The sequence below is a fragment of the Anopheles ziemanni genome, chromosome 3 (assembly GCF_943734765.1).
Source record: "Anopheles ziemanni chromosome 3, idAnoZiCoDA_A2_x.2, whole genome shotgun sequence".
Classification (NCBI taxonomy): Eukaryota; Metazoa; Arthropoda; class Insecta; order Diptera; family Culicidae; genus Anopheles; species Anopheles ziemanni.
Window position 1 is genome coordinate 35,192,632 of NC_080706.1, and position 27,487 is coordinate 35,220,118.

At 47.0% G+C, this 27,487-nt stretch overlaps 2 protein-coding genes across 5 annotated transcripts; one reads left to right on the forward strand and one right to left on the reverse strand.

Annotated features, from left to right (window-relative positions):
- Positions 1–1,330: 1,330 nt before the first annotated feature.
- On the forward strand, positions 1,331–11,386 carry LOC131289027 (HEAT repeat-containing protein 5B). 4 transcript variants are annotated; one of them, XM_058318223.1, is made up of 7 exons: positions 1,331–3,329; positions 3,988–4,261; positions 4,651–4,683; positions 5,893–7,210; positions 7,259–8,848; positions 8,954–9,812; positions 10,975–11,386. In XM_058318223.1, exons 1-7 carry the CDS (start codon positions 1,369–1,371, stop codon positions 11,369–11,371), a joined length of 6,432 nt encoding a protein of 2,143 aa, XP_058174206.1. In that variant the 5' UTR covers positions 1,331–1,368; the 3' UTR covers positions 11,372–11,386. The 4 variants fall into 4 exon arrangements, with proteins under 4 accessions (XP_058174206.1, XP_058174204.1, XP_058174205.1 ...); XM_058318221.1 differs by having other exon boundaries at positions 8,954–9,808; positions 10,992–11,386; XM_058318222.1 differs by lacking the exon at positions 4,651–4,683.
- Positions 11,387–11,830: 444 nt separating this feature from the next.
- LOC131286741 (protein starmaker) lies at positions 11,831–15,441 on the reverse strand. Its single transcript, XM_058315736.1, has 4 exons — positions 15,073–15,441; positions 14,923–14,997; positions 13,479–13,523; positions 11,831–13,401 (listed from the first exon to the last, which is right to left on the reverse strand). The coding sequence occupies exons 1-4, from the start codon at positions 15,407–15,409 to the stop codon at positions 11,831–11,833; spliced, it is 2,028 nt and encodes a 675-aa protein (XP_058171719.1). The 5' UTR covers positions 15,410–15,441.
- Between the last annotated feature and the right edge of the window lie 12,046 nt (positions 15,442–27,487).

A 27,487-nucleotide genomic window follows, 5' to 3' on the forward strand; every position in this document is an offset into this window, starting at 1 on the left:
GCCGTAGAAAACCATGCCCGGTTAGCGAGATGTTCGTTCGTCCGGTCAGCTCACCTTTTGGTCCGGCACCACCAGAGGAGGGCACCGGGTGAAATGGGATACGATCCAGTCTTCGTCGTTTCTCATCTCCTAGCCAGTCCGTCATTCGTCGGACGCTTGGCGTCGTTTCATTCCACATATTTTATTTCGTCCAATTTGTCACCGGCGGGGGTGGTGGGCAGTTTTCACGCAACCATGGAGAGGAGATTAGATTTGGAGGCCCACCATTTAAATGGACTTAGAAACTCGGAGGGTGCCGGTGGAATGGTAGCAGCATTCTCACCGACTTTGGGTTCTTTTTTCTTTCCTTCTGCGGAACCCCGTTGACCATTACCTTGAAAAACAGAACGCCCCCATTAGGTGGTGGCGTAGCATTGAGCTGATGAGGTCACTGTTTGGAGACCGATGGCTGAACGGCGTTCGAGTGACGTGGAGGTTGCCTGTTGACCACGCGGGCGATATAAGGAAAGTTGTTGGACACTAATCGCCCTATATGGCTTCAACGGTTCGAGTGATACGGGTGGGAAACTAGAGACGAGAACTCACTGGTCTACCGGCAGGAACGTCTCTTGTTGAGCGTGAAGACATGCTTTGCAGTTCGAATAAAATATGTTATAAATTACGTTTATCATGCGGTTTTGTTGATGATGGTTTACGAGCAGCGTGCAATAGAATATGTTTTCCAATTGTGTATTTATGTACAAGAACTGTAACATATGCTTTTGTAATATGATCAAGGGATAGAACATTTAATTTTTTTTTGTGTTTATGAAAAACACTGAGACTATTTAATTGGAAAATGTAATTGCAACATGAAGAGAGTTGTGACTCACACACAGCTCTAGAAGATACACTCCTCTAGACGATACTCCTTGATTAAAGTTGCCCGTTATGTTCTGGGAAATAATAATCAAGTGATAACCACTTTATTAAGTATATTTTCCAAGAACGATTTTATCTATAAACGTAAAATGAATGCAAAATTGAAAAAAAGTTTAGTAAATTTGTTGCGATTATTTAAAGTCATTTAAATACCTTGTAAACGTAAAATGTGGATCGATAAATGCGATAGTGCATTGTCATAAATTCAAAAAAGATGGGGAAAACGATTTATATGTTTAACATTTTAAATTTATAATTCGGTCTTTACTTTTTTGTACTTGTTTTTACGCGAACAAAAATATTCAAATGCTATTTGTTTTTCGTTATAGATATATTCGCGACGCTGCGACATCATCGTTGAAGCACTTCCCACAGTTGCAGTCAACGGAAGCGAATCCGTGTGACGGATACAACGAGGAGGAAGAGGAAGCGGAACAGACCGCCAGGATGGAGCTTTCGCACAGTCTCACGCTGAACGAGGCAGCCCTCGCGCAGCTTCCCGAGCAGAAGCGACCGGTGTTCATCTTCGAGTGGTTGCGCTTCCTGGACAAGGTGCTGGTGGCGGCGCAAAAATCCGACATCAAGGGCTGCCAGAAGAAGCTGGTGGAGCAGCTGACCCAGCACATCCAGGGGGCACCGGGGCCACCGACGCGTAAGCTCATAGCTCGCTGCCTGGCCACCCTCTTCTCGGTCGGCGACACATTCCTGCTGTTCGAGACGGTGAACAAGTGCAACGACATACTGAAGAACAAGGATGACTCGCCCAGCTACCTGCCGACGCGGTTGGCAGCGACCTGCGTGGTGGGCTGCATGTACGAGAAGCTCGGCCGCATGATGGGCCGATCGTACGAGGAAACGGTACAGATCCTGCTGAAATCGCTCAAGAACGCCGAATCGCAGTCGCGCATCGAAATCATGATGACGCTGGAGAAGGTGTGCGCCGGCATGGGTTCGGCCATCTCGAACGTGCACAAGGACATCTACAAGGCGGTCCGGTACTGCCTGACCGATCGCGTGATGGCGGTCCGCGTGGCGGCCTCCAACTGCCTGCTGGAGATGACGAAGCACGCACCGTTCCTGTACACGACCGAGCTGGAAAGTTTGGCGTCGCTGTGCTTCCGTGCGTTCGACAGCTGCAACTACGAGGTACGGTGTGCCGTGGCCAAACTGCTCGGTACGCTCATCGCTTGCACGCAGAACGGCAGCTTGCGTAACTTTAGCAGCATGACGGCGTCCTCGTCGAGCACGAAATCGCTGCGCCCGGTGTCGCTGGACGAGGCGCTCGGCGTTCTGATGGCTGGCTTTCTCCGGGGCGGCGTGTCGTTCCTGAAGGGTACCGGGGAGATTATTAAGGGCAGTTCGGGTGTAAACCGCGAGGTACGGGTGGGTGTTACACACGCGTACGTCGTGTTCGTGCAGACCATGGGCGGGTTGTGGTTGGAACGCAACATGCAATCGTTTCTGGTGCACGTGCTCGATCTGGTGGCGAATCCGAAGGCGGCCTCGTCGCACGTGGATGCGGTGTACTCGCGCAAGTGCATCAACTTTATCCTGCGCTCCGTCATCGGGAAGATGCTGGGCGAGAAGGCGCAATCGTCCGCCTGCAAAGAGCTGATCCATCTCATCGCCAAGCAGATGAACTCGATCGATTTCAATCCGGAAAATGCCAAGGACTCCAACCAGGAGACACTGTTCAGTCAGCATCTGCTCGTGTGCGCCCTGCAGGAGCTGGGCAGCTTGGTGCTGCTGCTCGGTACGACGGCCCAAAACCTTCTGGCCGATCAGCAGCTGAACTTTATCGATGCCGTCTGTGCGGTGCTCATACATCCTTGCATGGCCGCTCGGCTGGCGGCGGCCTGGTGTTTACGGTGCGTTTGCGTAGCCGTACCGAGCCAGATCACGCCACTGATCGATCGGTTTATAGAGGCGATCGAAAAGATGCGCACCTCACCGGACGCCATCTCCGGGTACAGTGGGGCTCTGGCGGCCGTCCTCGGTGGGGTACGGTATTCTCCACTCGGCATACCGCACACACGGGGGAAAGTCATCTTTAACACGGCCGAAGAGCTGCTCCGTACGGCTAGTCAAAACAGTCGCCTGTCATTGAACCGAACGCAGGCGGGATGGTTGCTGATTGGAGGCATCATGACGCTGGGCGTTCCGGTGGTGAAAGGGTTGCTGCCGAGGATGCTTCTACTTTGGCGCAACGCGTTCCCACGCTCGACGAAGGAGCTGGAGTCGGAGAAGGCTCGCGGGGACGCCTTTACCTGGCAGGTCACGCTTGAGGGCCGCGCTGGGGCATTATCGGTAATGCACAGCTTCCTGCTGCATTGTCCGGAGCTAGTGACGGATGATATTACGCGCCGACTGCTGACGCCGATTGAAAGTGCGCTGGCCATGCTGATCAAGTGAGTATCATACACGGTGGTTGACGAACAGACAATTTAAACAAATTATTCGGTTACCAATATTCAGATAAGCAGAACATCAGACAGCACTGAGAAGGTTATTGTGTATGGTATAAGAAAAAAAAATACCCAAGGATTAGTAGAGGCAACGATAGTGAACTAAGCGAGCAATCGGTTGGCTACTGTCCTTTTTTTTGCACCGGGTATAGAAACATAACGGATGAAGAAATGAACAGTTTGCGCGGTTTTTATCAAGAGGGTTAGTCTAAAATCGATTCGAAAAATAGCCGTTATCCATATTACCGATACAGTTACTCCCTTCAGCGCATCGTTAAATTTCGGTATCGAATTTATATCGTCGATTGGGTATCTTTAAACTTCTTTAAAAACGTGTTAAATTAAAGGACGTCTGGCTTTCGTTTTTTATACATAATGTATATCTTATTCTTTCTTCTTCTTTCTGGCCGTAACGGGCGTCTTCAGCCATGCTTTACTAGACGTTGGTTGGGATTCGTTCTTTCCAGTGTTGTCTGATGTATCTGAATATTGTAACGCAAAGATAAGACACAATTTGATTAAATTTACTTGTATTAACAGAAGTTTTAAACTAAAAAAAGCAATAATAAACCTATGGTCTTTTCTTCTCTTATTGTTTTAGCATAACATCCGTGTTGAAAACCTACGGACAACACCTGAAGGCCCCGACGGCCATGGTACGACTGCGGCTGTACGAAACACTCTCCCTGTTGCCGGCGACCGCCCTCGAGTCGTCTTATACGCACCTACTCCGGATGCTCGTGTCGGAGTTCACGCTGACGGAAAATCCGGCCAACACGACCACCTCTTTTCTACGGCAGATGTGTCACGGTAACGATTCGATCATACTCGGCACCTGGCTGCAGGACACCGACCATCGCACAATCGAGGACCAGGTGAGTGTAGACGCGGGATTCGATAGGTCTGCCGTGTTTTCCCAGCGCCATCCTTCCGCGTCGTGTCACGCAGTTTTCGCTCAGATATACACGACGCCATGCGTGCAGAGTATATCACCGAACCAAGCGGACCGCGTAAGGGCGGGGAGCGGTGGTGAAGCAACTGCGCAATACACTGTACGAATTGAAATGATTCATGTTGTTCTTTTCCTTCTATCTCTCATCCATATCCGTTGTTGCTCCCTATTTGCGTTACGTTGTAACTTTTGTAAAACACAATCTAACGGTGGTGTGGTGACCGGTAATGGCATGTGTACATCCAAAAACACAAAACAAAACACACACCTATACATATTTTGAACATAATGTACGAACAAAATATAAACCAGATGGAACCGAACCGTAAAGCAGACGGTGACTACGTAAGTTGGAACGTTTCCCTAGTGCCCATATTGTGACATTTTGTGCTTGCAAATCTCCTGCCGGCTTTTACGAGTCTTTTGAAACACGTACATTTCGACTGTCCCGAAATTTCATTTCACATTTTACCGTACCATATCACTTCATACGTTTTCACCTTCGTTAATTTAGAGTTTCACGACACCAGTACCATGTTTTGCTTCATTTTTGTAATGTTTTGTATTTTTCATTCATGCCGGGACGCTTTTTCTGTTTTACTGAAAATTCCAACTGAAAAGAACAACCAGTTTATGGGATTGTGCATTAAAAAAAAAACAAATGAAACAATTCTAATAATTTGAAACCTTATGCAAAAGGTGTTCTCAGATTAATGATAACCCATAGGAATAAGTTTGTCATTTTTGAGGTCGTTATGATTTCCTCTTTTCTCGTTGAGGAAGAATTGATTGTACGAACTGCATCGATGCACATACTTCCATTCTACTTTGCATCAGCTTGTGAAATTTGCGTTTCTTTTCAAGTTATGCTATTCCTTTTCCTTGGATCATTCTTTATTTTCTTTTTGTAATTTCTGATGATTGACTAGATATTCAAAGTCAATGTTATTTGTTTAAAAAATGCGTTTACTTCAATCGCTTTTCACTCAAAGATATTTGCTTCTTTACTTCTAATCAAATGATGTATTTTATCTTTAAGTTGTGAAGTTGACTGAAACTATATAATTATAATTTGTTTCTAAATTCTTGTTTTCGTCTTGTAATTTAAATAAAATATGTTTTCATCTTTTTAGCACTTTTACTAAGTTCACTTTCTTGCGTTTGGTTTTCTTTATCGAATTCTAAGTTCTAATGTTTTTGTTTTCTTTTGTGGATAACAAGCGCCTGATGTATATTCCATTTTAGTTCCTTGCATTTTTTCTTAAGGAGTGTGAGGGATAACAGTTTATGTCTTTTCTTCTTTGCACTGGAACGAACTGAATGTGTATCAGAAAAAGTGCACTTACCGTGAAAGCAAATCATTTATTCCATTCATTTTATATTCTCATTTGTCTCCATTCCCACTGATGCTTGTTTAATCTGTTGAGCTTTTAATTTTTTCGTAGAGTGTGGTAGTGTACCCAGCACTCCTATGGTGCTTAAATCATTTAAATACACCTAACCTATCTCCTGTGCGTGCAAATGATATTGATTAGAATTTTGAAATATTTGCAGCTTCAACCGAACAGTGCTGCCGGTTCCGGTGCACTGGAGCATGACGCCTGCTGCCTGTATCGTGCGATCGCCCCCGGTGAGCAGTGTCCGGGTCCGCTACCACTCGGTGTGGCCGTTATCGACATGTCCGTGACGCTGTTTGGGCTGATCTTCCCGAAGGTGGCGAACAAACACCGTCTGCAGATGCTCGAGCACTTTGGCGAGTGCATTAAGCACGCCAAAAGCTCCCGCCAGGAGGCGGTCCAGATGAACATCTTTACTGCGCTACTCAGCGGTTTGAAGGGGCTAACCGAGACGAAGTCGGCCATCGGACAGGACGATGTGAGGAAGAGTGCCACGAACTTGATCATCAACGCGCTGACTAGCGCGAATCCGATCCTCCGTTGTGCGGCCGGTGAAGCTTTGGGTCGTATCGCGCAGGTGGTCGGCGATTCGCGGGTAACGGCCGAGCTGGCACAAACCAGCTTCGATCGGTTAAAATCGGCCCGCGATGTGGTGACACGGACGGGGCACTCGTTGGCGCTTGGATGTTTACATCGGTACGTCGGAGGAATGGGTTCGTCGCAGCATTTGAATACGAGTGTTTCGATTCTACTGGCCCTTGCCCAGGATGGCAGTTCCCCCGTGGTGCAGGTGTGGTCACTGTACGCCCTCTCACTGATAGCGGACTCCGGAGGGCCCATGTTCCGAGGGTACGTCGAGCCAACGCTTTCGCTCGCCCTGAAGCTTCTCCTGACGGTTCCGCAGTCGCACGTGGACGTACACCAGTGCATCGGTCGGGTGCTGAGTGCGTTGATTACGACGATCGGCCCGGAACTGCAGGGTGATTCCAATTCCGTAGCAACCGCACGCGCGTCGTTCCTCTGTGCGGCGGCCATCATGCAGGCGCACTCGGATCCGCTCGTGCAGGCGGAAGCAACCGGTTGCCTACAGCAGTTACACCTCTTCGCTCCACGAAATGTCAACCTGTCGTCGCTAGTTCCTAATCTGTGTCAGAACCTTAGCAGTAACTATTTGACGTTGCGGAAGGCGGCCGTCTCGTGCTTGCGGCAGCTGACGACCCGTGAAGCGAAGGAGGTTTGTGAGCACGCGGCCAACCTGGTGAGCGACGAGGATCGGTACGCACTCTCGGACTACGGGCTGCCGGGCGTTTTGTTCGGAATGCTCGACACGGAAAGCGACAGTCAGATGGTACGAAACATCCACGACACAATCACCTCGATGCTGCAGATCCTGGCGGCGGAGAACCTGTCGCAGTGGTTGAGCATGTGCAAGAACGTGCTGACGGTGGCATCGGATGCTTCCGTTGGGGCAGATGGTGGTGGTTCGAACCCCACCGGAAGTGGTGCCGCAGGGGCAGGAGGAGCCGGAGCTGGTGGAGCTTCCGGATCGGGAAAGGATGGAGCAACCGGCACTACCGATGGTGACGGAAACGATGCCGACGATGACGATGACGACGATGATGATGATGATAACATCGAGTTCCACGCAGAAGACCACCAGGCGACCCATCCGGCGGTACAACCACGCTGGCCAACGCGTGTCTTTGCCGCCGAATGTGTCCGCAAGGTGATCGCCACCTGCGAGAATGCCAGCTCGAACCACTTCGATCTGGTCGCTGCGAAGGAGATGCAGATGACGAAATCGAGGGGCGATTTTCTGGTGCTACACTTGTCCGACCTAATCCGGATGGCATTTATGGCGGCAACGAGCGATTCCGACCAGCTCCGGCTGGAGGGACTGAAGACGCTGCAAGAAATCATCGACAAGTTTGCGCACGTCCCAGAGCCGGAATTTCCCGGCCATCTGCTGCTCGAGCAGTTCCAGGCGCAGGTTGGGGCCGCATTGCGGCCAGCGTTCTCGCAGGATACACCATCGCACGTGACCGCGGCCGCTTGCGAGGTATGTAGCGCGTGGATTGGATCCGGTGTGGCACGGGACCTGAACGATTTGCGCCGTGTCCATCAGCTGCTGGTGTCGAACCTGAGCAAATTGAACAGCCGCACCAATAGCACGCAGCTTTACAACGAAAGTATGGCAACGCTGGAGAAGCTGAGCATCCTGAAGGCCTGGGGTCAGGTATACATCATGGCAATGGTGGGACACGGGGCAGCACCGGCTAGTCAGATGCTGAAAACACTCCACACCGTTTCGGGTGGCCAATCACTGTCGTCGTCAACGGCACAACCGAAGGAATTCAACCGTCTCGCGTTCGACGAAGAGTTTGGTGATTTCGAGAGCCGCGGGGAAAGCTTGCTCTCGCTGGTACAACCCGAACTGGACAACCTCTCCAAGCACTGGCTGGCGGCACTGAAGGACTACGCGTTGCTTTCCCTCCCGGCCGAGTACGCCAGCCAGCTACCGCACGATGGTGGTGCATTCTACACGAACGACACGATGAACCTTTCGAAACCGCACTATCTGATCTCGTGGCCACCGATTCTGTACGCCGCAGCACTCTGGCTGAACGCGGAAGGGTTCGTCAAGGGTGAGCACAGGCTGTCCCAGGAGCAGGAGGAAGACAAAGCGAACGCGAACGATGTAGCTTCGCTGGCGGCACCGGGAAGCAGAGGGCAGTCGGGCTCAACACCGACGGTGCCCACGATTTCGCACGGTAGCCTAAGTGCCGATCGGTTCCATCTTATTTTTGGCATCTGCATGGAAGCGCTGTGCAGTACGAGGACGAACGAAAAGCTGGACAGCGTTATCGCGTGTCTGCAGTCGTTGTACACCATCTTCGACTCGCAGTGGTCACGGGAGATGCTGATGGAGAACAAAACTCTACCGGTCGAGCTGTGTAACGTGCTGCACCGGTTAATCCTGACGCGTGACAGCGTGGAGGTTCAGTATCTGTGCATTTCCATTCTCAAGCAAACGATCGCCGCGGCCAATGAGTGTCTGGAGCGGGAGAAAAATGACGAACGAAGAAAGCTTATGGTTGCAAACGGCCCCAGTAGTGGTGGTGGTGGTGGGGGGGAGGAAGGGACGAAGGGAGAAAATGGGAACGATGAACCGGCGGAGGAAGCTAGCGGAACGATCGATGTTGACTACCTCGGCGAAGGAGGTGAAGAGGGTGAGATCCTTCCGGGCAAGTCGTTAGTGTACGCCGTGCTGGAAGTGGTCCTATGCCTGCTGGCAAGACAAATACCAAACATGAATCCATCGCAAAGTACACGCGTGGCCAACGAGCAGCTGCAGCGGCAACTGGCCCAGGCCCAGCACGGTCTCATCAAGCTCGGTGACGATAACAGTCTGCTGGTAGCGAATGCCATCCAGAGTTTGAACGACCTACCGAAACTCTGCTCGCCACTCGGGGCCCTCTCGATCCTACCCACCATCCTGTACCTTACGACGGGCGTAATCAAGGAGGTGGCCACCAAGTCGGTGCACGACGAGTCGCTGACTGCCGGCACGAACGTGGTGCAGGTGGCGGTGCAGCTACTGCGAACGCTTGCCACCGACCGGTACGGGAAGCACGAGCAGTCCGGCGAAGAATGGCGCAAACTGCTCCAGAGTGCGCTCGGTCGCATAATCGACCTCACGAAGACGGGCTGCGAGGAAACGAAGATGGACGAGGTGACGGTGATGCTGGCGATAGCGGTCTTTCTGCTGCACTCACCGTCGGCCGTGGTTTCGGTACCGAACTTGCAGTACCCGTGCATCAATCACTTCCGGCAGTGCTTTCAGAGTGCGTCGCTGCCGGTACGCCTGAAGTGCGTCCAGACGATGCGATCGATCTTTGCCAACGCCGACCTGAAGGTGTCGACGCCGTACATCCACGCACTGGCACCACGGCTGATCGAGCACCTCTACTCGGAGCAGGCGCGCAATCCAACGAACGAACAAGAGCTAGCGCTGGTGGTCGAAGGCGTAACGACGGTGGAAACGTTGATCGCGCTGGCCGAACCACAGAATCGTAAGTTTATTTTATTCCATTCGTATCTATCTGTTGAGTCAAACTCATTGGGTTAAGGTTTTTAGTTTAAAATATGTTACTTTTCGATTCCCAGTAATTATGTAAATATGATTTGACGGTATAGGGGAAAATGTGACAAGAAGCCACTCCAATCAAAACAAAATGAAAAAATAGAATATGTTCATTGCCGTGCCTAACACATCCTATGTCAGTTTCACGGCTCTATTTAACAGAGAAAACAGGATAAATCTTATTATGCCCGAAACACACTCCCCTACGAAAGTTCAAGCCAAGTAATATATTGCAATCAATAACCAGTACCTCAATATAGTACTTGACGAATACTGAACAGAATTAAACTCACAATCCTTGCATTCTGGCTGTGGAGACAAAAATAAAAAACATTGCATTGCTGTAAATGCTGGGCTAAACACTTAAAATTTTCCCAACTTATTCAATATGGCACTGTCCTAGCATAATTTACTCATGTTTGTACGTAATTTGAATCTGCAATACACAAATTATTAATTTTCGACATTTAATTTTGAAAAACATATTGAAAATTAACTGCAACAAAACAAATTTTGATATGGAGTGGAAGCACATCTAACTAAATATTTTGACAAGGACTACCTTGTGTTGGAATCGCAAATAAAAAAAATGTCAAATTAAAAAAAAAGACTCTAATTAAGTAATTATTAACGCAGTGCGTTCTTCTCCACTATTTGGGCCATTTAAATGCTCCAATATTTTAATGTACGCGTGGTAAGAAGATGCTTTTAAAAATATTAATTTTAATAACAATCTGAAAGTGTTGAAGTCGTTTTTTTTTTTGGTTGCAGAAGAAAGAGGATTAACAAACGGTCTGTGAAGATTTGGATTACTTTTATTGTATGGATTACGAGAAATGAATGTTTTTCACTTGAGGAGGTCATTTTGCCTAACCTTACCTTATTATTTGGGAGACTTTCTTGAACCGTTACAAATTCCCAATAATAAACTAACATTAAAGTGGATTTCCGCAACTTATACGATTTTTCTAATGTTTCATGCTTACAAAAACACAAAAAAGGAGAATTAATGCAAGGTAACTTCTTGAACTAGATGTTAATTTCATTAGTGTAAAGATAACCTGTTTAACCAAAACGACAAATTACTATCAATTCTATTTCTGTTGTTCTAGGAATTCAAATGCTCACATTGCTCGTCCCGATCCTTATCAACTATTTGGACGATCCGGACAAACAACAGCAGCCACAGCAACGAGGAGGCTCCATTAGCGCAAAGCCAACGACAAAGTACACGAACGCACTGAACGACCATGCCATCCAGTGGCTGATGAAGATTGGACCAAAGTATCCACAGGAGTTCAAGACCCTGATGGCGCAGGCACCGGAGCTCCGGCGCAAGCTAGAGGCGGCCATCAAGCGCAGCCAGATGAACGCGTCCCTGCAAAAGAGCAAGAGTGAGGCGGCGAACGCGGCCGCACGAAACAGTGCCGCCCAGCAGCAGAAGCCCACGATCCAGCTGAAGACGGACTTTAGTAATTTTAACTTTGCCTAAACGAGAAAAAAAAGGCCCGGGTTGACGCTGGTTCAACCTCCTCCCGTATTTATCGATCAAACGCCGTGAGGGATTGTGAATGTGTGTAATATGTATGCCCTAATGCTATGTGTTTCCTTCACTCTCTTCCTAATCCATTAGACTTAACTATTATTTATGCAGAAACTACCAGCCCCTGCCGATAATATGGCCCCGAATGTATAACTTACCGGATGGGAACGACGCGCTTTGCCCTAACAGTAGGCAAACAAGCAATTGGTGTTAACTTGGCCTAGGCCTCACGCTCCTATAACGTAAATCAATTTCCCTTCCCTACGTAGACGAACAATTAGTTTAGAAAATAAAATATTAAACGACTCATATAGGATACCATTAGACCATTGTTGGATTTATTGAGAGAAAGAGGGTTGCGGTTTTTTGTTCTTAGATTTATTTTTCTACAAACGCATTCGAACTAGTTTAGTCCTTGCTCTCTTGCTGCGCTACCAGTTCCCGGTAGTGCTCCACGGATCCGACCTCCACGTTTGCCGGCAGTTCTGGGGCCACCACGGGGGCTTCCGCTGGTTTCGGGGAAGGTTGTGCGGCCTCCGCCGCGTCCGTGGCCGCCTGCTCCAGTTGTTCTGCTTGCTGTTTCTGCTTCTGTTTCTTGAGCTTTTCGCGCACCTTATTGCCCAGGCGGGAGGCAGCCATAACTTTGGCCACGCGGTTACTCTTTAGCCAGCGTGAGTTCCACGATTTTTCCTCCTCCTCGACCGGCTTTTCTTCCAGCAGAAGGTTCTCATCGCCGGAATCGTGAATTTCCACAATGTCCGCGTCGTCTTGGGCGGAAGTGTCCAACTGTTTTGTTTGTTCCACCTTTGAGCCGTCTTCCTCTTGTTCGGTGGATGAGCTCGACGAAGAACCGTCGCTTTCGGTATCGGATTCGTCACTGCCGGAGGAAAGGTTGTGAATTTCGGTTTCTTTGTCGGTTGCTTCCGATTGCACCACTTCAGTGGATGTGTCGTCTTTCTTTAAGCCGATGGATGCCTCCTTTCCTTCGTCGGCGTTATTGGCTTGGTTTTCATCCGATTCCATAAGGTTCGCGGAAGTGCTCGGATCTTCTTTTTCTGTCTCATTTTGATCTTCGGTAACAGTGGATGGTTCTTCTGCGGGAGGAGGAACCACCGCTTCATCCTCAGAGATTTCGCCTTCTTCCGGCTCAGTATCTTCGGCCGATTGCTGTGGCGATGGTGGTGGCTTCTCCTTCGCTTGACGGTCAAGTTCCTCAATGTTTGGAACGAAAATGGAAGCCCGTTGCTTCGCTAGACGTTCCTCTTCGGAATCGGAAGATATACAGAGCGTTTCAGGGCTGGCCTCGACCGGTATGACCTCTAGCGAACTTTCCCGATCTGCGTCTCGTTTGGGACTGAGGTTGGTTTCAGCAGGATTCTGTGAAATTGGCTCTTTTGAAGTTTCCTCGCCATTTTCCGATTGTACATCTTTTTGTGCAGTGTCTTCCGTCAGCTGCTCGTTTCCGGCCTCCGGATTTTCTTCTCCGGGCATTTTTTCACTCTCATCTAGCACGGTTTCCTTTTCGGGAGATTTTTGCTCTTCACGTACTTCGACAACCGCCGGTTCTGTAGCGGTCGGTTCAAAAATTTCCACCACATTGTCGGTGGATTTTTCACGCACATTCTCCGAAGCCGGATTGCTTGACGTATCCTGGTCACCGTCGTCATCATCGCCAACCTGTCTGATGCGGAAATTTCTCTTCAACCGCACCCTTCGCGGTTGTTGTTGATTGAGTTGTTCCTGTTTCATTTGCTTCCCATTCTCTCCACTCGACCCAGCGAAGCCGTCCTTCGTAGCGGTACGCCGGTGCGTGACCCCCTTTGCTTCATCGTCCGTGTCAATGTCTCCATGGCGGCCGTCTTCTTCGTGCTCGGAGTCGATTTCTATCTTAGTAACCGGTTCCAGGGCAAGCTGAGAACGAATCGCACGTGCCCGTGCTTGCAGTTCGAGCAACTCGAGCACGGTCATTTCTTTTTCGGCTGAATGTATTCATAATTAATTAGAATTTATTATAATCGTGTCCAAGTAGGCATAGTACTATTGATCAATTACTCACATTTTGCCTCACCGTTTCTTTCGTCTGGTTGTTTGCTGCTGTCACCTGCAAGAAAGGACAAATACGAATCGAAATGACGTCGTTTATTGGTTGCAATGCCTTTCTTTGGCAAAAAATAGCCGTGAATGTCCACTTGGATGCGAGTTTGGATGCACTTCAGCAAGCATTGCGAGATGGTGTAAATTTTTTCTTTATTCGTTGTGGATTCTTTACGACAACGGAGTTGGAAACACTGCTCGACCGGTGTAATGAAGCCATCGAAAATTACGTTAAGGATTGTAAACCGTGGAATGTGTCCATCGGAGTTATATGCGAGCTTATTGATACGAAGCCACGTGTGAAGTTTGGAAACGGTATAAATGTCTTCACAGCAACGGAAGGACAAATGATAACTTTAACTAAAGATGAACGTTACGAAAATCAAGTATTTGACGAAGTTAAGTATGTGAGTAACTTCAATCGATTGAACGTACCCACAGTGGGATGTGTTTTATCGCTGGGCCAAGTCCTGCTAACTGTGGAAAGAATTGTGCCAGGACATATAACGTGCAAAATCCTGCAAGGTGGAACATTCGAATCATGTTGCGAAATTGTGAATCCGTCATCATCAAGCACTTCCGAGGAAGATTCCGAATCATGTTTCTCGAGAATTCGGAAGGAATGTGAAACTATTCTAGAAAGAGGCGCTCGGTTTGTTGTTTTTCCCAGTTTGAAAACATCGAGTGTATCATATCGAGCTATGCTTGAGGTTCTGCTTGCAAATGGAATGGATAGAAAATCTATCCAATTTATTGGAAGCTGTGATGGTAAATATGAATTTAATAATACCAAAGATGAACATTTTGACGCTTTATGCACAAGCGATGGCCAAACGTTAATGCAAGCAAAACCTCGGATTAATACCATCCTTTTTCGATTGACCGCTGACCAAATCCCGCCATCAATGCCAGAGGCGAGCACAATTATTGTGGATATTGATAAATTATCCCATGTTCAAAGCTTCCTCAAGGAGCTCAATCAAAATCGATTGCATTGTGACAGGGTTTCGACATACAACATATCGCCGGAAGACAACCAGCTGGTTAAGTGTATTCATTATGCAGCACGGGAAGCTGACGCCAGTGCACTCATAATAGGTCATGGAGAAGATTGTTCGATACCGATGGCAATGTCTAAACAAGAATTATTCCAAATCGCTTTTGTTGTCGTACGAACATCGGAAGAAGCCAACAAACTATTGCTGCTAAAATATGTAATACCAATTGTCGCACCGCTAAGTATATCGTCACAGGAATCAACGATCCGCTTTGCCATTAGTTATGGCAGGCGGTTTAGATTTCTGCGATCTGGAAATTGTGTTGTGAGTGGATTTGCAACAACACCCGATTTCACAATCGAACTCCGTTACGTGCCGTTGGTTGAAGCGCTGCATTAAAGTTCTCACCTTTCTTATTTCGTTTTCCGGAACGTTTGGCATCATCATCGGAATCGGACGAAATTTCATCCAAAGAAATGTGCTCTAAAAAAAAGGATGAAGCGTAAACCAAATGTAGACTCAGCGACACAAATTTTTCGTCACAATAAAAGAACGCACCTTCTATGTTTTCCACATCGGAGTTCTCCGATTCCGTGTCTGTGGGACACTTGGTGTTGTTGATGATGGAACGCAAACGTTTGGTGGAAATGCCGAGCAGTTCGTCCAGGCATCGCTCCTTGATGACGTCGTTTGATTTTCCCTCTAGAAAATCCGGCAGGAGGTACTTGATTTCCTTCGGCTTTACGCAGGAAAACACCTGCCGAATAAGCTCCAATCGGTCGTCGATGTATCCGGCAAGAGGTTTAATTTCTTCCGGTTCCTGTTTGATGTTGACGGCGGTTTGAGGTTCACTTTTTTCTTTCGCCTTTTTATCCTTTTTCTTTTGTGTAGGCATTGTCCACAAAATCCTATAGCCGCAAAGGACTAGGAATTATTTCCCTGAAATAGAAATTTTTACAGACCAGCAAAACTTGCGTTGAACTTCGATTACAAACAAACAAACGTCAAAAATCGCGAAGCGATTTAGTGTAGGTAAAGTCGGAATTCGGAGGATTCGAAGATTCGCTCCGTAGACGGATTCTAAAGATACGAATCCCATTTGACGATTTCTAAAAATTTGGATGAGCGATTAGGATTTGTATCAAATTTGATTTGTTTGGGACTCGATTTGATACGGTTCTGACTTGATCCAAATCTAAAAGATTTGATGTGAATCGATCCCGACACGAAGTGGGTCTAATTAGTCACGTATCGAGGCGATCTAGAGGCAATGTGATTGATTTCAGTTTACCCAAATCGAAAGTTGGATAGAATGGATTGATCATAGGACCTATTTGTAACAAAGAAATATATCCTATCAAAATGAACAAAAATGGAGCGTAGTGAAGGATAACTCCATCCTGAACTGACATGAAACAGCTCCCCCTGGGAGCGGATAGCGATAGCGATACTCAAGAGCATTAGCAGGTTCGAAATCGCCTTTGGATCAATTCATCTCTAGATTGTCTAATTGTTACTTTAATAATAATAATTATTATTATTGGCAAATTGGATGTGCACGAGTGATAGGTTGGGTTGGGAATCGGATTTGGAGATCCGGATCTATGAATCGATTTAAACCGAAAGATTCTAATCCGTGTAGGGATTTGATTTTCCCAACACTACTTTGTACTTTGCTTGCTTTGTAAACAACAAACGCCGAAAATGTAAACGTCAAAAAATTTGTTACCATAAAATAATTCGAGTAGTTTGCGCGAATGTTGCGTTTGAAAATTCCGTTTTAGCAAATTGATAATAGATTTGTTTAAAAAATGATAAACTTCAATTTCCTTACTGTAACTACAATTCAAAGAATATTAGCCGAACGTTTTACGAGTTTAAATATGATATCTGGAGTATCGACAAATCAACGCCACTTGACAACATCTTGTGCTAGTTAGCGTTGCCCGGTTGAGGGGTATGAAGTAAGTTATTTGCTTTCTAGAGACAAAGCGTTCCGAGAAGTAAATTTGGAAGAAAGTTATGCAAAAATTTGCTGATCTTTTTAAATCTTTTGCATCTAACAATCTGCTACTTGTTTAGCTTAAAACATTGCAGAATCGTTCACTTTTATGATTATAAACTCATTACAAAACCTTGCTTCACGAGAAATAAAAAGATAATTTTTGAATTTCATGATTTTCATTCTCTCTGCTACAAACTTGCACGTTTGCGGTGCTTCCCGGTATATTATTAATACGTCTTAAGTGTTCTGAAGGCGTTAATTGGGCAGATCACGTTCCATCTCGAGGCGTCAGTGTCAGTGGAACCTGCATCCAAAATCGTTGAGTAGGTGTCTTGTTGGAGGCAGTGTTTTCTGCTTAAAACATTGTTTCACCCCGTAGTTACTGAAGGGTCATCAGCAATGAAATCTTCACACCCGCACATTTTTTCACGATTTTTACGGCCGCTCAGAAGCCCAGAGAGTATCGTTTGTACCAGTGTAGTGAACGTCAAGAAGGTGTCAACGAGTCCACGAGTCTGTTGGCGTGAGATGAAAGTCAAGCGTGGCAGCAATGGCCACGAGATAAGGGCACCGTCCTACGTGGAGGGAAAAAAAATCTTCTAAAATTATAGTAATCATCCGCCACATTCTTCGAATGCATTTCGCAATTGCTCGAAAGGCCCTTTTTGCATTTGCTGGCTGCTAATTAAATGATATCACCTTACATCACGCTCTTAGCGTTATTTCAGTAATCATTTCCACATGGACGATTTTCAGAATGATGGCCATCCTACCCCGCGGGACCATCCGCCTCCCAGGTTGAAAGCATTCTGGAGGGGTGAATGTACTTCATCACCGCTGGGGCGAGTGTTTTGACATCGAACGAAAGCTGACAGCTTTATTAAGGCGTCTTGTTTGGAGAATTTATTCCACTGCACGCATTCCGTTGCCGCTGCCAAGACGCTGCGATTGCGCGTTCTAGGAGTTGGAAGCGTTCTTTGGCCTGGCTCGCAACGCGGATCGACCGATTGGGCGGGATGGGTGGTCACGTGGTCCCGAGGCCGGGCGATCGAGGTGAAAATTAGATGTTTAATTAACTGTGACACGTGCTCTTTCGCTACGGTGTTCGGGCGGCAGAACTTTCCTAGTGGCCAGGCGCGTTCTAAAAGCGATCGATTGAAATGCCAACCGCCATGAGAATGCGATAAAAGCAATCTCGCTGCTGAAGTCTGACATGAAAATGAAATTGGGAAAAGTCAATGCATAAGTAATATCGGAATGTCTTTGGATGCGGAAAATATTACTTCAGTGGAATAGTGTTTTTCGAATACTGTAAAAGGAGGGTTTTTATTTGAGTGGTTGGATAAGTTTTCCCACTTTATAGAAATTTTTCTCAATTCGATTCGTCGTATCGAAAAACGTGTGCCTATCCAGCCCCGTTTATCTGCTGCCGGTAGAAAGTACAAGAGATAATCCGACATCGGTAGAATCGAAGCAATTAAAGTGGGATTTACAGATGGCAAAAGAAACTGAAAAAACGCCATCACCCATTCCCTGTCCCATTGGAGGTGATGTAATTGAAAGTTCTTCATCAACGACCCATGGTTTCACTCCGCTAATGGAGCCTCCGGCGGAGAAGATCGAACGAAAATGGCACATAAAAAGCCATAGATAGGTTTCCCAATCTTTGCCATCTTTCCGCGAGGATGCGCCCCGGGCTCTTGACTCTGCTCCCGAAGGCTCCCCATTTGTGCGGCCGATCCGGTCAGGAACGATCAGTAGTTATGGTGGAGGCTCACGCAAGCCGCAATCGGAATCTACTTCGATCTGACTCACCGATCGTGGGGCCCGGGGTCTTATACGGTGGAACGTTCTGTTGGCTACCTCCCCGAAGCTACGGGTGGCACCACCAAGGGCAAGGACATAACGCCGTGACAGAGTAGTAGCAATGGAGGGGGTGGAGAGATAGAGTAATTAATTTTTTTCGCTTTCGCCCGGCTGGACTTTCCATGCGAGCGGTGTCGTCTTCTGCGGGTGGGACCGATTTTCCACCCCGTTCCACTCCCCGAAGCCGGCGGATCCGGACACCACCATACCGAAAGGCCAATGCACTGCGACCATGTGGTATGCTGCATGGGTTCGAGCCATTTTGTTTTGGTTTTTGTGCGATGTTCTATCGCGATCGTGACGTGTCCCCTAATGTCTTAAGCTAGAACTGATCGAAGCCGGACGATTGCGGGGCGACGCTAATTCAGAAATTATTAGCCACCCATTTGGGATCGCGGGATCTTCCGAGCGCGGAAGGGAAGTATCGTATCGTGCCACCGAGCTAATGGAGTCATTACCAGCTTCCAGACGGGCGCGCTGCCTGGGACGTCCGTTGAGGGAAAGCAACAGTCACTAAATGCGCCATCAGCGACCCTCTTCGGTTCCGATGAGGTGTGAGTGTGTGAATTAAACCGACCACCGATCGGACGGTTTCGCCAGGCCGGTGGTCAGCGTCGCAATCGATCCCGGGAAACTCCATAGAGTGGGGGCTGGTATATGATAGTGGCTACTCTCTACTCTAATGACGCATTACGCCGATGGCAAATAGTTTCATACCGGGCCGGCCAGAATACCGACCGGATCGTCTCCCGGGCGAGATACCTGGGAGCTCGTGAGAACACTTTCATCGCGCACCGACACAAATCCTCCGCGGGAGCAAGAACGATTCTCGGGGCGCCGTCTTGGTGAAGTATGTGCGGATTGAAAGTAAAATTGGCTCGTGGGACGTTACGGCGCTCGTAGTGGAAACTTAAATTACACGGAGGCTATTCATTTTTAATGGAAGCGTTTTCCATTTTTTCCAGTTTTTCACTTTTGCCGTCAACACTTTTCCTTCACGTTACATTCTTTCTATAGCCGTTACTTTGGATTTTAACAAAGACGATTTTAAAATGTAAACGAAGTTATATGTACATAATTTTGCAAAGTTCAACATGTGTTTAACCAAAAACAGTCCAGCTTAACAAAATTTACAACACAGTTCTGAGCTTTGAAACCAATTGGTCCTTAAGAAAAAAAGCAATGTTATTCAATATGCTTTTCCAATGTGATTTTAGCCAAGATTTAGTAAAAACCGGAGTAATTTACTATAGTATGTGAAATATATATTTTACTTACAAAAGATAAGCTTGCAAATTTAAAAAAGTGTTAACTGGGAAAGATTTTTTTTGCATATGAGTCAGTTTTCAACTTCAGAGATTTATATGAATAGGATTAGTTTGTCATAGATTGGGAAAGTTTTATTGGTAGTAAACATTTCGATCTACTTTCATAAAAGGAAAAAAAAAACATGTTCAAACAACACTGGCAGAAACTTCATTTTAGGCCCATGTTAACAATTATAAATTTATCGATTAAATTGTTGATGAAGATTTTAAATCAATTTAAAAACATTTATTTCATTGGATTAATATAACCGCTTTTATTAAAATAAAATATGCACCTTTGAACGTAAAATAGGTGTTGTGACATATTTTTTAAATTATTTGAACAAAAACAATGTTAATGTTGGTCAAATAAATTATTTAGATAAAGTTAAAACAAGTCTAAAATCTTTAGCCCTGCAAAGGTAATATAAAATTTCAAGTAAAACATGAAATACTACTGCAAGTTTTGATTCGTTTCAAAATTTGTGGTGTAGTAAAACCTTTTTTTACTAAATGATTTTGTAGCCCAAGTTATCACTTTTGATCTAATTTTGATTTTAATCAGGCTTGTGTTTCGATAAGAAAACATTCTTGAAAACAAACGCATCGTAAAAAAATCAACTAGAATAAAACAAACTAGCACCTGATTAGAATATTTGGTATGACCCTTTGCATTCTTGCATCAATTATCACCCTCCTCGGTGGCCGACGGCGCCAGAATGCAAAAGAGGACATTCCGCAACCGCAAGGAGATATATCACAATTTAGCCACGTTTCGAACCCGGCGTCGAGTGCCCACGGGTACTGTAATGAAATTTTAATTAGGAAGTAATTTCACTGTCACCCTATCGGTCACCGGTTGCCGATTTGGTTGTCGGAATTGCGGTGTCCGGGGGGAAAACCCGGGGCTCGAGGGTACTTTATGCAATTGGCGATTTAGTCAAACAACCGCCCATTCCCGGTCCAGGTCCCAAAGGGCTACCGGGAGGACCGGCTCAAGGCACACGGTCCAGTGGAGTGCCATTTATGGGACGGCACATTCCAGCCCGAATTGAGAGCATAAGCATGCATCGACACGTATGCATGCGTAAGATTTTTGCTGGCGGTTGCTTGCTGTGCCGGGCGGGGAATTAATTAATAAAAGGAAACACCAGCGCGCCCGAAGCGGGCGGGAATTGCTAGCGGCCACCGGTGGCGGCAGGATGGTTACGGCGCCGCGTGTCCGGGCGCTAGGCCTTCCTCCATTGCGCGACCATTTCGGGTTGAAGTTTGTGTGTGTATGTGAGGGCAAAACTAAAGAAGAAGAAAATGCAGCCATCCCAGGGTACACAAATGAAACGAAAAGCTAAGCAGCGGTGAAGTAATCGCTCGAGCCGCCAAAGCAGCGAGAGCGGAATGTGGTGGGGTTACGGTCACTGTGCGTTGCCAAATTGGAGCCAAGCCAGCCGGGTGGATGTGGGGCCTCTGTTTTCGTAATTTAATGTGGCATGTGCGATGCAACCGATGCGGCGTAGACGTCGATGGCCCGATGAGCTGCAATGCTGCCAAATTAGATTTGCAGTTTTGGGTAGCGAAATGCGCCTCACGTCCGATTCCGACGCCGGTCACGACGCTAATGGCTTCTCGGGGGGGAGCTCGTGTCCGATGCGTAACCGTCGCTTGGTCCTGCTCGCGTAATTAGACTACCCGTGGAGTGCCGGAGATCGCGCCGGATTGAGCAGATCGTGCCCGGACTACCGAACATCGTCGATCCGTCTAAAGGTGTGCGGTTGGGAAATGCTCCTGGCGTTGTCTTTTTTGTTTTCCACAAATTATTCCACCCCTTCCACCCCCTCGAACTAACACGATAAATCAATGAAAGTGTATTTTAACCGGCTGCAAACATCACGCGTGAATTAGAACTTCAAGGCTGATGGTAATGGTTCTGGCTATTTGCCGGCCGCATGATGTCACGTCGACAAATTCCGTTCATTATTTGCCTTCTGGCCCCGGTTGTTTGCGCGGGAGACCGTGTGACTATGTAAATGAACAAACACGAGCATTGCCAGGCGGCCATTTTTTTCTTTCCGAGTGAAGGATCTAGGAAACGGTTCGATCAATCTGTTGCCCGTAAAGCGAGGAAGCGAACCCACTCATGCGCCACTGCCGACTCGGCAGACGAGTTGTTGGCAATTCCTGTGTGTGTTTTCTATTTTTTTATTTTGTGGCAAAACGATGATATGCGTATGTACGGTTTGTAGCTGTCCGTTCATCGACGCCACCCTCCGCCACGGTTTTGCAGCGATCCGGATGGATAGTTTTCTACAAAACATCGAACAAGGTTTGCAATAGTTCTGGCTGGAGGAGCCATCCTACTCGCACCGTATCGGAGTGGCCAAATGGAGTAATTGGGAAAGTTTGTTACTTGTTTAACATGTGTTTTGGGTTCCTCGTACGCTGATCAGCGAAACGCACGGATGGATGATTAGAGTAGTTTCACCTTTTTGCCCGGTTTGTTCATGCTTTCGTTTTACTAAATGGGGTTACGTGCAACGGAATGCAGTCGTCTGGAGTAGGTATAAAAAGAAAAACAAAACTAAAGTAAAACGTTTTCAGATGGTTTTTTGATCGGAGCGTATTACAAGCATGTTGCTAGATTTGATCTTGCTTTAGGAAACGTTTTTAATTTCATCCAAATTTTGAATGGGGAAATAATGTATTTTTTTAATTCATCAAAAAAAAAAAGATCACATGGATAGCAGGATATTAAAAAACTGAAAATTACCACACACTTATGCATTTAGTTTTCTTACGATCACTCTTTAGTGTTATTAATACAAATTGAGAATAATTTACATTTTTGTTTGTTTTTGAAGCTACATTAAGTTTTAAAATTGTTAAAGTTAAAACCTACCATTATAATACGTTGTTTATTTTTATTATTTTTCTTTGACATATGAGTTTCCTCGAAAAATAATTTGTGAATAAAATATGTTGATTTAGTAGTTGTTACTGTATTAGTGACGATTCGAAATATGTTTTATTTAAATTTGATTAATTTAAAAATTGACGATGAAGACGACCTATTAACGAATACAAGTGTGTGTCTTAGATTCAAAATAAAAACTACTTTCAAAATACTGTCGGAATGAATTTAAAATGTTAAACCTTACTTATTAACGAACGAGGTATATAGCAGCAAGAATGTTAAATTATGTATATAAGTAGAGGTTGGAAGCTTTGAGCCTAATAATGAAGCTCAATTGCACCTCAAAGATAAATGCTTTCTAGTATGTTAATATTTGGTAGCTTGAAGGCGAACGTTGGTACCTGAGAAGCATCGGTAATACAAACTTTGCCAGATACTTCTCATCTTCGCATGTTTCAGATACTTCATTTTTCATTAATTACTGTCTGAATTTGTGTAACGTAATTTCTCTGCAGACTCTGTTTTATGATTTTAAGAAATTTTCTTTCAACTTTTACACAGAAAAGACACGAAAATCCCGTTCCTGATAACAATTTATGCATTCATTTCAATCTAAACGTCAGTCGCGGTGATTCATGCTCGCCTGGTTCTCGATCGTAGTAAGATGCAGGACGGCGCATTGCTTCCAGCAAGCACGCATACACACACACATGCGGTCCCGATAGCCGCCAGCAACGTTTGGAATGGCCACCGGAGAGCGGCCGTCTTTCGCTGCCCAACTTGTGCCCCAACCGATAGCGGTAGGACACCTTTCTCCACGACCAAAGTCACCACCACCAGCACGCGGGAGGGCCCTCGGGGGCCTTTTCTGTAGGCTTTGGGGTGGCCGCAGCTATCCTGGCACTTCTTTCTCTCTGGGCCCTTTTCGATCACCGATCACATTCGGCAACGCGCATCTGGTCTTGAGCCGTCTGCTCTCCGCCTTTTTCTTCCGGTCGAAGGAAGCTCGGTGGCACAGCGACAACAAGCACCTACCCACAAACACACACACACGCACACACACGCAGGGTAGTTCAATGACTTTCTAATTCGTCGACCGGACCTACGCGACCGGCATCATCTTGGTCGTTCGCTTTCTCACTTGCTCTGGGCCGTTGGTACGATCGCGCCAGACTTTCTGTCGAGCAAAAGGCCATCGATGGGCGAAATTTTTTTCCCACCCGAAGACCTCCAAGATGCGCACGCGCGTCCCTGGGCAAGTGCGCGCCCGCGTGGTTGTGTGTGTGTGTGTTTAAAAGAAGGTTCGGCAGGCAGGATTATGCACTCACGTAATGTGACACGCGGTATCGTGGTGTTGCTTCCTCGCGCCAAACTAGTTCCCCTAACGGGGGAGATGGGGACAGGGATGGACGACGCGAGACTGCAGATTGGAACGTCGTCTATTGGCGAGACCGGCCCTCCGTATCGCTCCGGAGCCGTAGCTCCGGCGAGAAAGGCCAACCGAGCCGGTCGCGATCGCGGAGAAATCGAAGATGATAAATACTGGACGGAAAACCGCGAAACCTGCCCGCTCGCCCGCTCGCCCCAGCTCGTCGGAGTGGGTGAATTATGCGACGTGCTCACGTCATGGCACCGAGGGCTGATAGCGCAGCGAAAGCGGATTCCCGGCGGGGGCTTATCAGTGATCTTCGGTGTTTGCGAATTAGCCGAGCGCTCTCGGGAAGCTGCATAATCGTGTCAAGCAGGCAGCAAACGAGTCGGCACCGGCGACCTATGACTTTCTCCCGCCGGGAATCGAACCGGCCGGGCATTAATTTGTATTCCGCACCGATTTTGTGTGTCCGATTGGCTGATTGGCGTTCGGATGTTTTCGCGTCGTGACGAACGTTTATGTGTTTATTTATCCACAAAAAAAAAGAAAAAAACTCGCCAGCTTATTGTATAAGTTTTCGCTCATTATTGAAATGGAATTGAAATGTCAAAATGTGTAATAATATCGTCGCAAAGGCGGCCACGCGTTTGGTAGTTTCTTGTTTGTTTTCAAACGATACGAAGTTTTCCCAAAAACACACAATGTGATGTGACTCTCTCTGGAAAAAGTTGTGTCAATAATTCCGGACACAAATTGATTAAAATCATCCTGCTCATTAACGTAAGCACTTACAACGGAAAAGTAAAAGTGATACAGAATAATGTGAGATTTTAACAATGCCCTTTGCCCCCTACCCATGCAACATAATTAGCTGCCCCATGTTATGTTGGCATACCCTATTCGCACACCCCGTTCGCTGCTGGGGCCGGTTTTCTCCGTGCCAACTCGCCCCACATGCCCCCATCATCCGCTGGCGTTAATTAAGACTACATTTGGGCACAATGTTGCAACAACGATTTCTAACGTGCCCTGAATGCCTTCCATTGCGCCTACGCCAGCATCCGGGCAAACGAAGCAAATCATGTTTTGCGCCTCGGACCGCTTCCGAAAGGCGAAAGACTTCGGCTGGTTTCACCAAGCGACGAACCTTGTTTCCGTTTTCCGATGCATGTTCACCACCCCGGAGGCGGTGTGTGTGTGTGTGTGCTGTGTGTAGTTGCGTAAGAGTGAGCACGAAATCGGAAGTGATAGCGCAGAACAAGCCGAACGTAAAAAGCGGCTCGGCCGACGTAGGATGGATCGGTTTTATTCATCACTTGCCATTTTATGGTCTAATGGTTGAACAAAGTTTTGACATTCGTCTTTCAACGGCCCGTGTGAAGCAAGCAGGTGTTCATAAAATTGTTCATTTCTTTGACACGGCAAAACTGTCTGGCAAACGATCGGTAACGTATTCATTAAAACAAAAGTCGGCTATCAACATGAAAACGGAAATGGTTGTGAACAACTCCGTGTGCCGGCCCTTGCGCGTGGAATCCCGACATAGATTGAAACACAACGAACTGCACAACTGATAGCATACTACTTGTGTGTCGGAAGGCATACACATTATGAAAAGTTATGCAATTCCTTTTGATAGCTCTGCGGAAACTCATTGGCCTCAATATATGTTGTTGTTTCCTTGGTTGTGTGAGTAAATTGACTTTAAAGTCAACAATTGAAACAATTGTTTCAATGGAAGGCGGGAAAACGCTGCTCTTTAATCGCATTTTGGCGTATCGTGACGATCGGAAATACTTCTACCGTCCATTAGGCGAGGATTATGCGGGGTGGAAAATCGGTTTCCTGCTAATGGCTGCCCGTTGCCGACGGTTTCCAATCGGTCCCCGGGACGCCGAAAAAAGTGGCCGTACCGGCCTGGGAATACTTTTCAGGAAGGTGTGAAAATGGTCCGCCCGATCGGTCACGGTGCGATTGTGTGGTGTTGTGGGCAACTAACATGGTAACTAGCACGTTGCCAAGTATGGCAGGTGTCGTCGCTGATGGGACTGCGGACACTACGTTTGCGATGTACTCCACGTCCTGACGCACCCGAACCTACCGGGTGGTCGATGGGCACTCCGGGGTCGTACGATTTGCCGACCGTTTCGTTATGCAATTCCCCATCTCTCCCGTTTTATTGCAACGTTTATTGATGTCTACAAGGGGGGCTCGTGCAGGCGAGGGTAAATTAGCGAGGCTTCGATGGGCTGTAAACACTGCATTATCGATAATGTGCCGCTAGGGGATATGCAACGGGTTTGACACAGTTCCGGTAACCGTCAAAGAAGTCCGAAGAAGTCGGGTCGGGTCTGATAAACCAGTGTTTCTTCCCCTCTTCGTTGATTGCATGATGTAATGGTTTTTATTTTTAGATGTGCCACCTTTTCGGTGTTAGCATTAGCACCATCGCTTTACGGCGATCGGCGAATGGTGTTGTGTAAATTGTTTCCCATTGCACGCGATCCACGTGTCCACCGTCAATGTGGCCGGAATGTAAACCTGGGAGCACTCGGAATATGTTAAACCATTTGCTCCACTTTGAGTTCCGTGACTCGTGACTCGTGAACCCTCCTCGAAACACTTTGGACAGTGGAATGCACGGCACCATCGTGCACATAACTATTCAACAGTTTACTAATTGTGCTGACCAGTGGAAAAAAGCAAACAAAAATCACAGAGATCGAAAGTCGCGAAACAGGTCTTCGGTACTCAAAATTGGAAATTTTATGCATTTCGATGTCGAACGACGCACACGACGGGTTGGCAGTTGACAGTTGAGAAGGTGTGAGAAAAATGTTGCTAAATGTGGAGTGGCGGCGTGCATACGGAACGAAACGCCATCCACCACCCCCCGCACACCTGGCCCTTCTGGCATCCCAAAAACGCGGCAGCCACTTGTTTATGCGAACTGTTAGCCAACGGTTAGTGCGATTTTACATAACGTCTAACCGCGTCTGTCCACCCCCGGCAGAAGGAGACTTTCTCGGAGGGAGTCTGCAGGGAGTTTGCATTCGTTAAAAGTGGGACTGATTGAGCGGTGGAGATTTGTCGAACCGGATCCGCAAAGAACGAGAAACGATTTTAATTGCGCAGTGAACCTGAAACAAGAACACAGGTACAGTTCTTTGGTTTTCCCCCAAAAACGGACTTTAATCCCAATAAGGAGGGGAGGGCCAAATATCTTACTCGCGCGGTTTCCTTTTCACACATTGCAGAAAATCCCCGATGTGACAAGAATGTTGCGACGTCACCGGGAGAGGAATCGCGTCCGAATGTACCGAATCGGGACCATTCGAGAGGGCTTCGGTGCCTCGGAAAACCACAGGCCGCAGTTTTCGGCTAAACGCCAGAGAGCACGATAAATGGAATCTCATTAGAAGTGGAAGAAATCATCAATCTTCCGATTACGCCATGGGGTTGCGCGGTTTCGTTGGGTCGGTGTTTTTTTTTATTTATGCTCTCATTTTCGTGGT

What these genes read in the sequence shown, in the direction of transcription:
- LOC131286741 (XM_058315736.1), bottom strand. Translation starts at nt 15,409, where the DNA reads ATGCCTACACAAAAGAAAAAGGATAAAAAGGCGAAAGAAAAAAGTGAA. An exon ending in CGATGTGGAAAACATAGAAG is followed by an intron (nt 14,998 to 15,072) that starts GTGCGTTCTTTT and finishes CCTTTTTTTTAG; the next exon opens with AGCACATTTCTTTGGATGAA. An exon ending in AAGAAACGGTGAGGCAAAAT is followed by an intron (nt 13,402 to 13,478) that starts GTGAGTAATTGA and finishes GAATACATTCAG; the next exon opens with CCGAAAAAGAAATGACCGTG.
- LOC131289027 (XM_058318223.1), top strand. Translation starts at nt 1,369, where the DNA reads ATGGAGCTTTCGCACAGTCTCACGCTGAACGAGGCAGCCCTCGCGCAG. An exon ending in GTAAAGCAGACGGTGACTAC is followed by an intron (nt 4,684 to 5,892) that starts GTAAGTTGGAAC and finishes AAATATTTGCAG; the next exon opens with CTTCAACCGAACAGTGCTGC. An exon ending in TGCTTCCGTTGGGGCAGATG is followed by an intron (nt 7,211 to 7,258) that starts GTGGTGGTTCGA and finishes GGGCAGGAGGAG; the next exon opens with CCGGAGCTGGTGGAGCTTCC.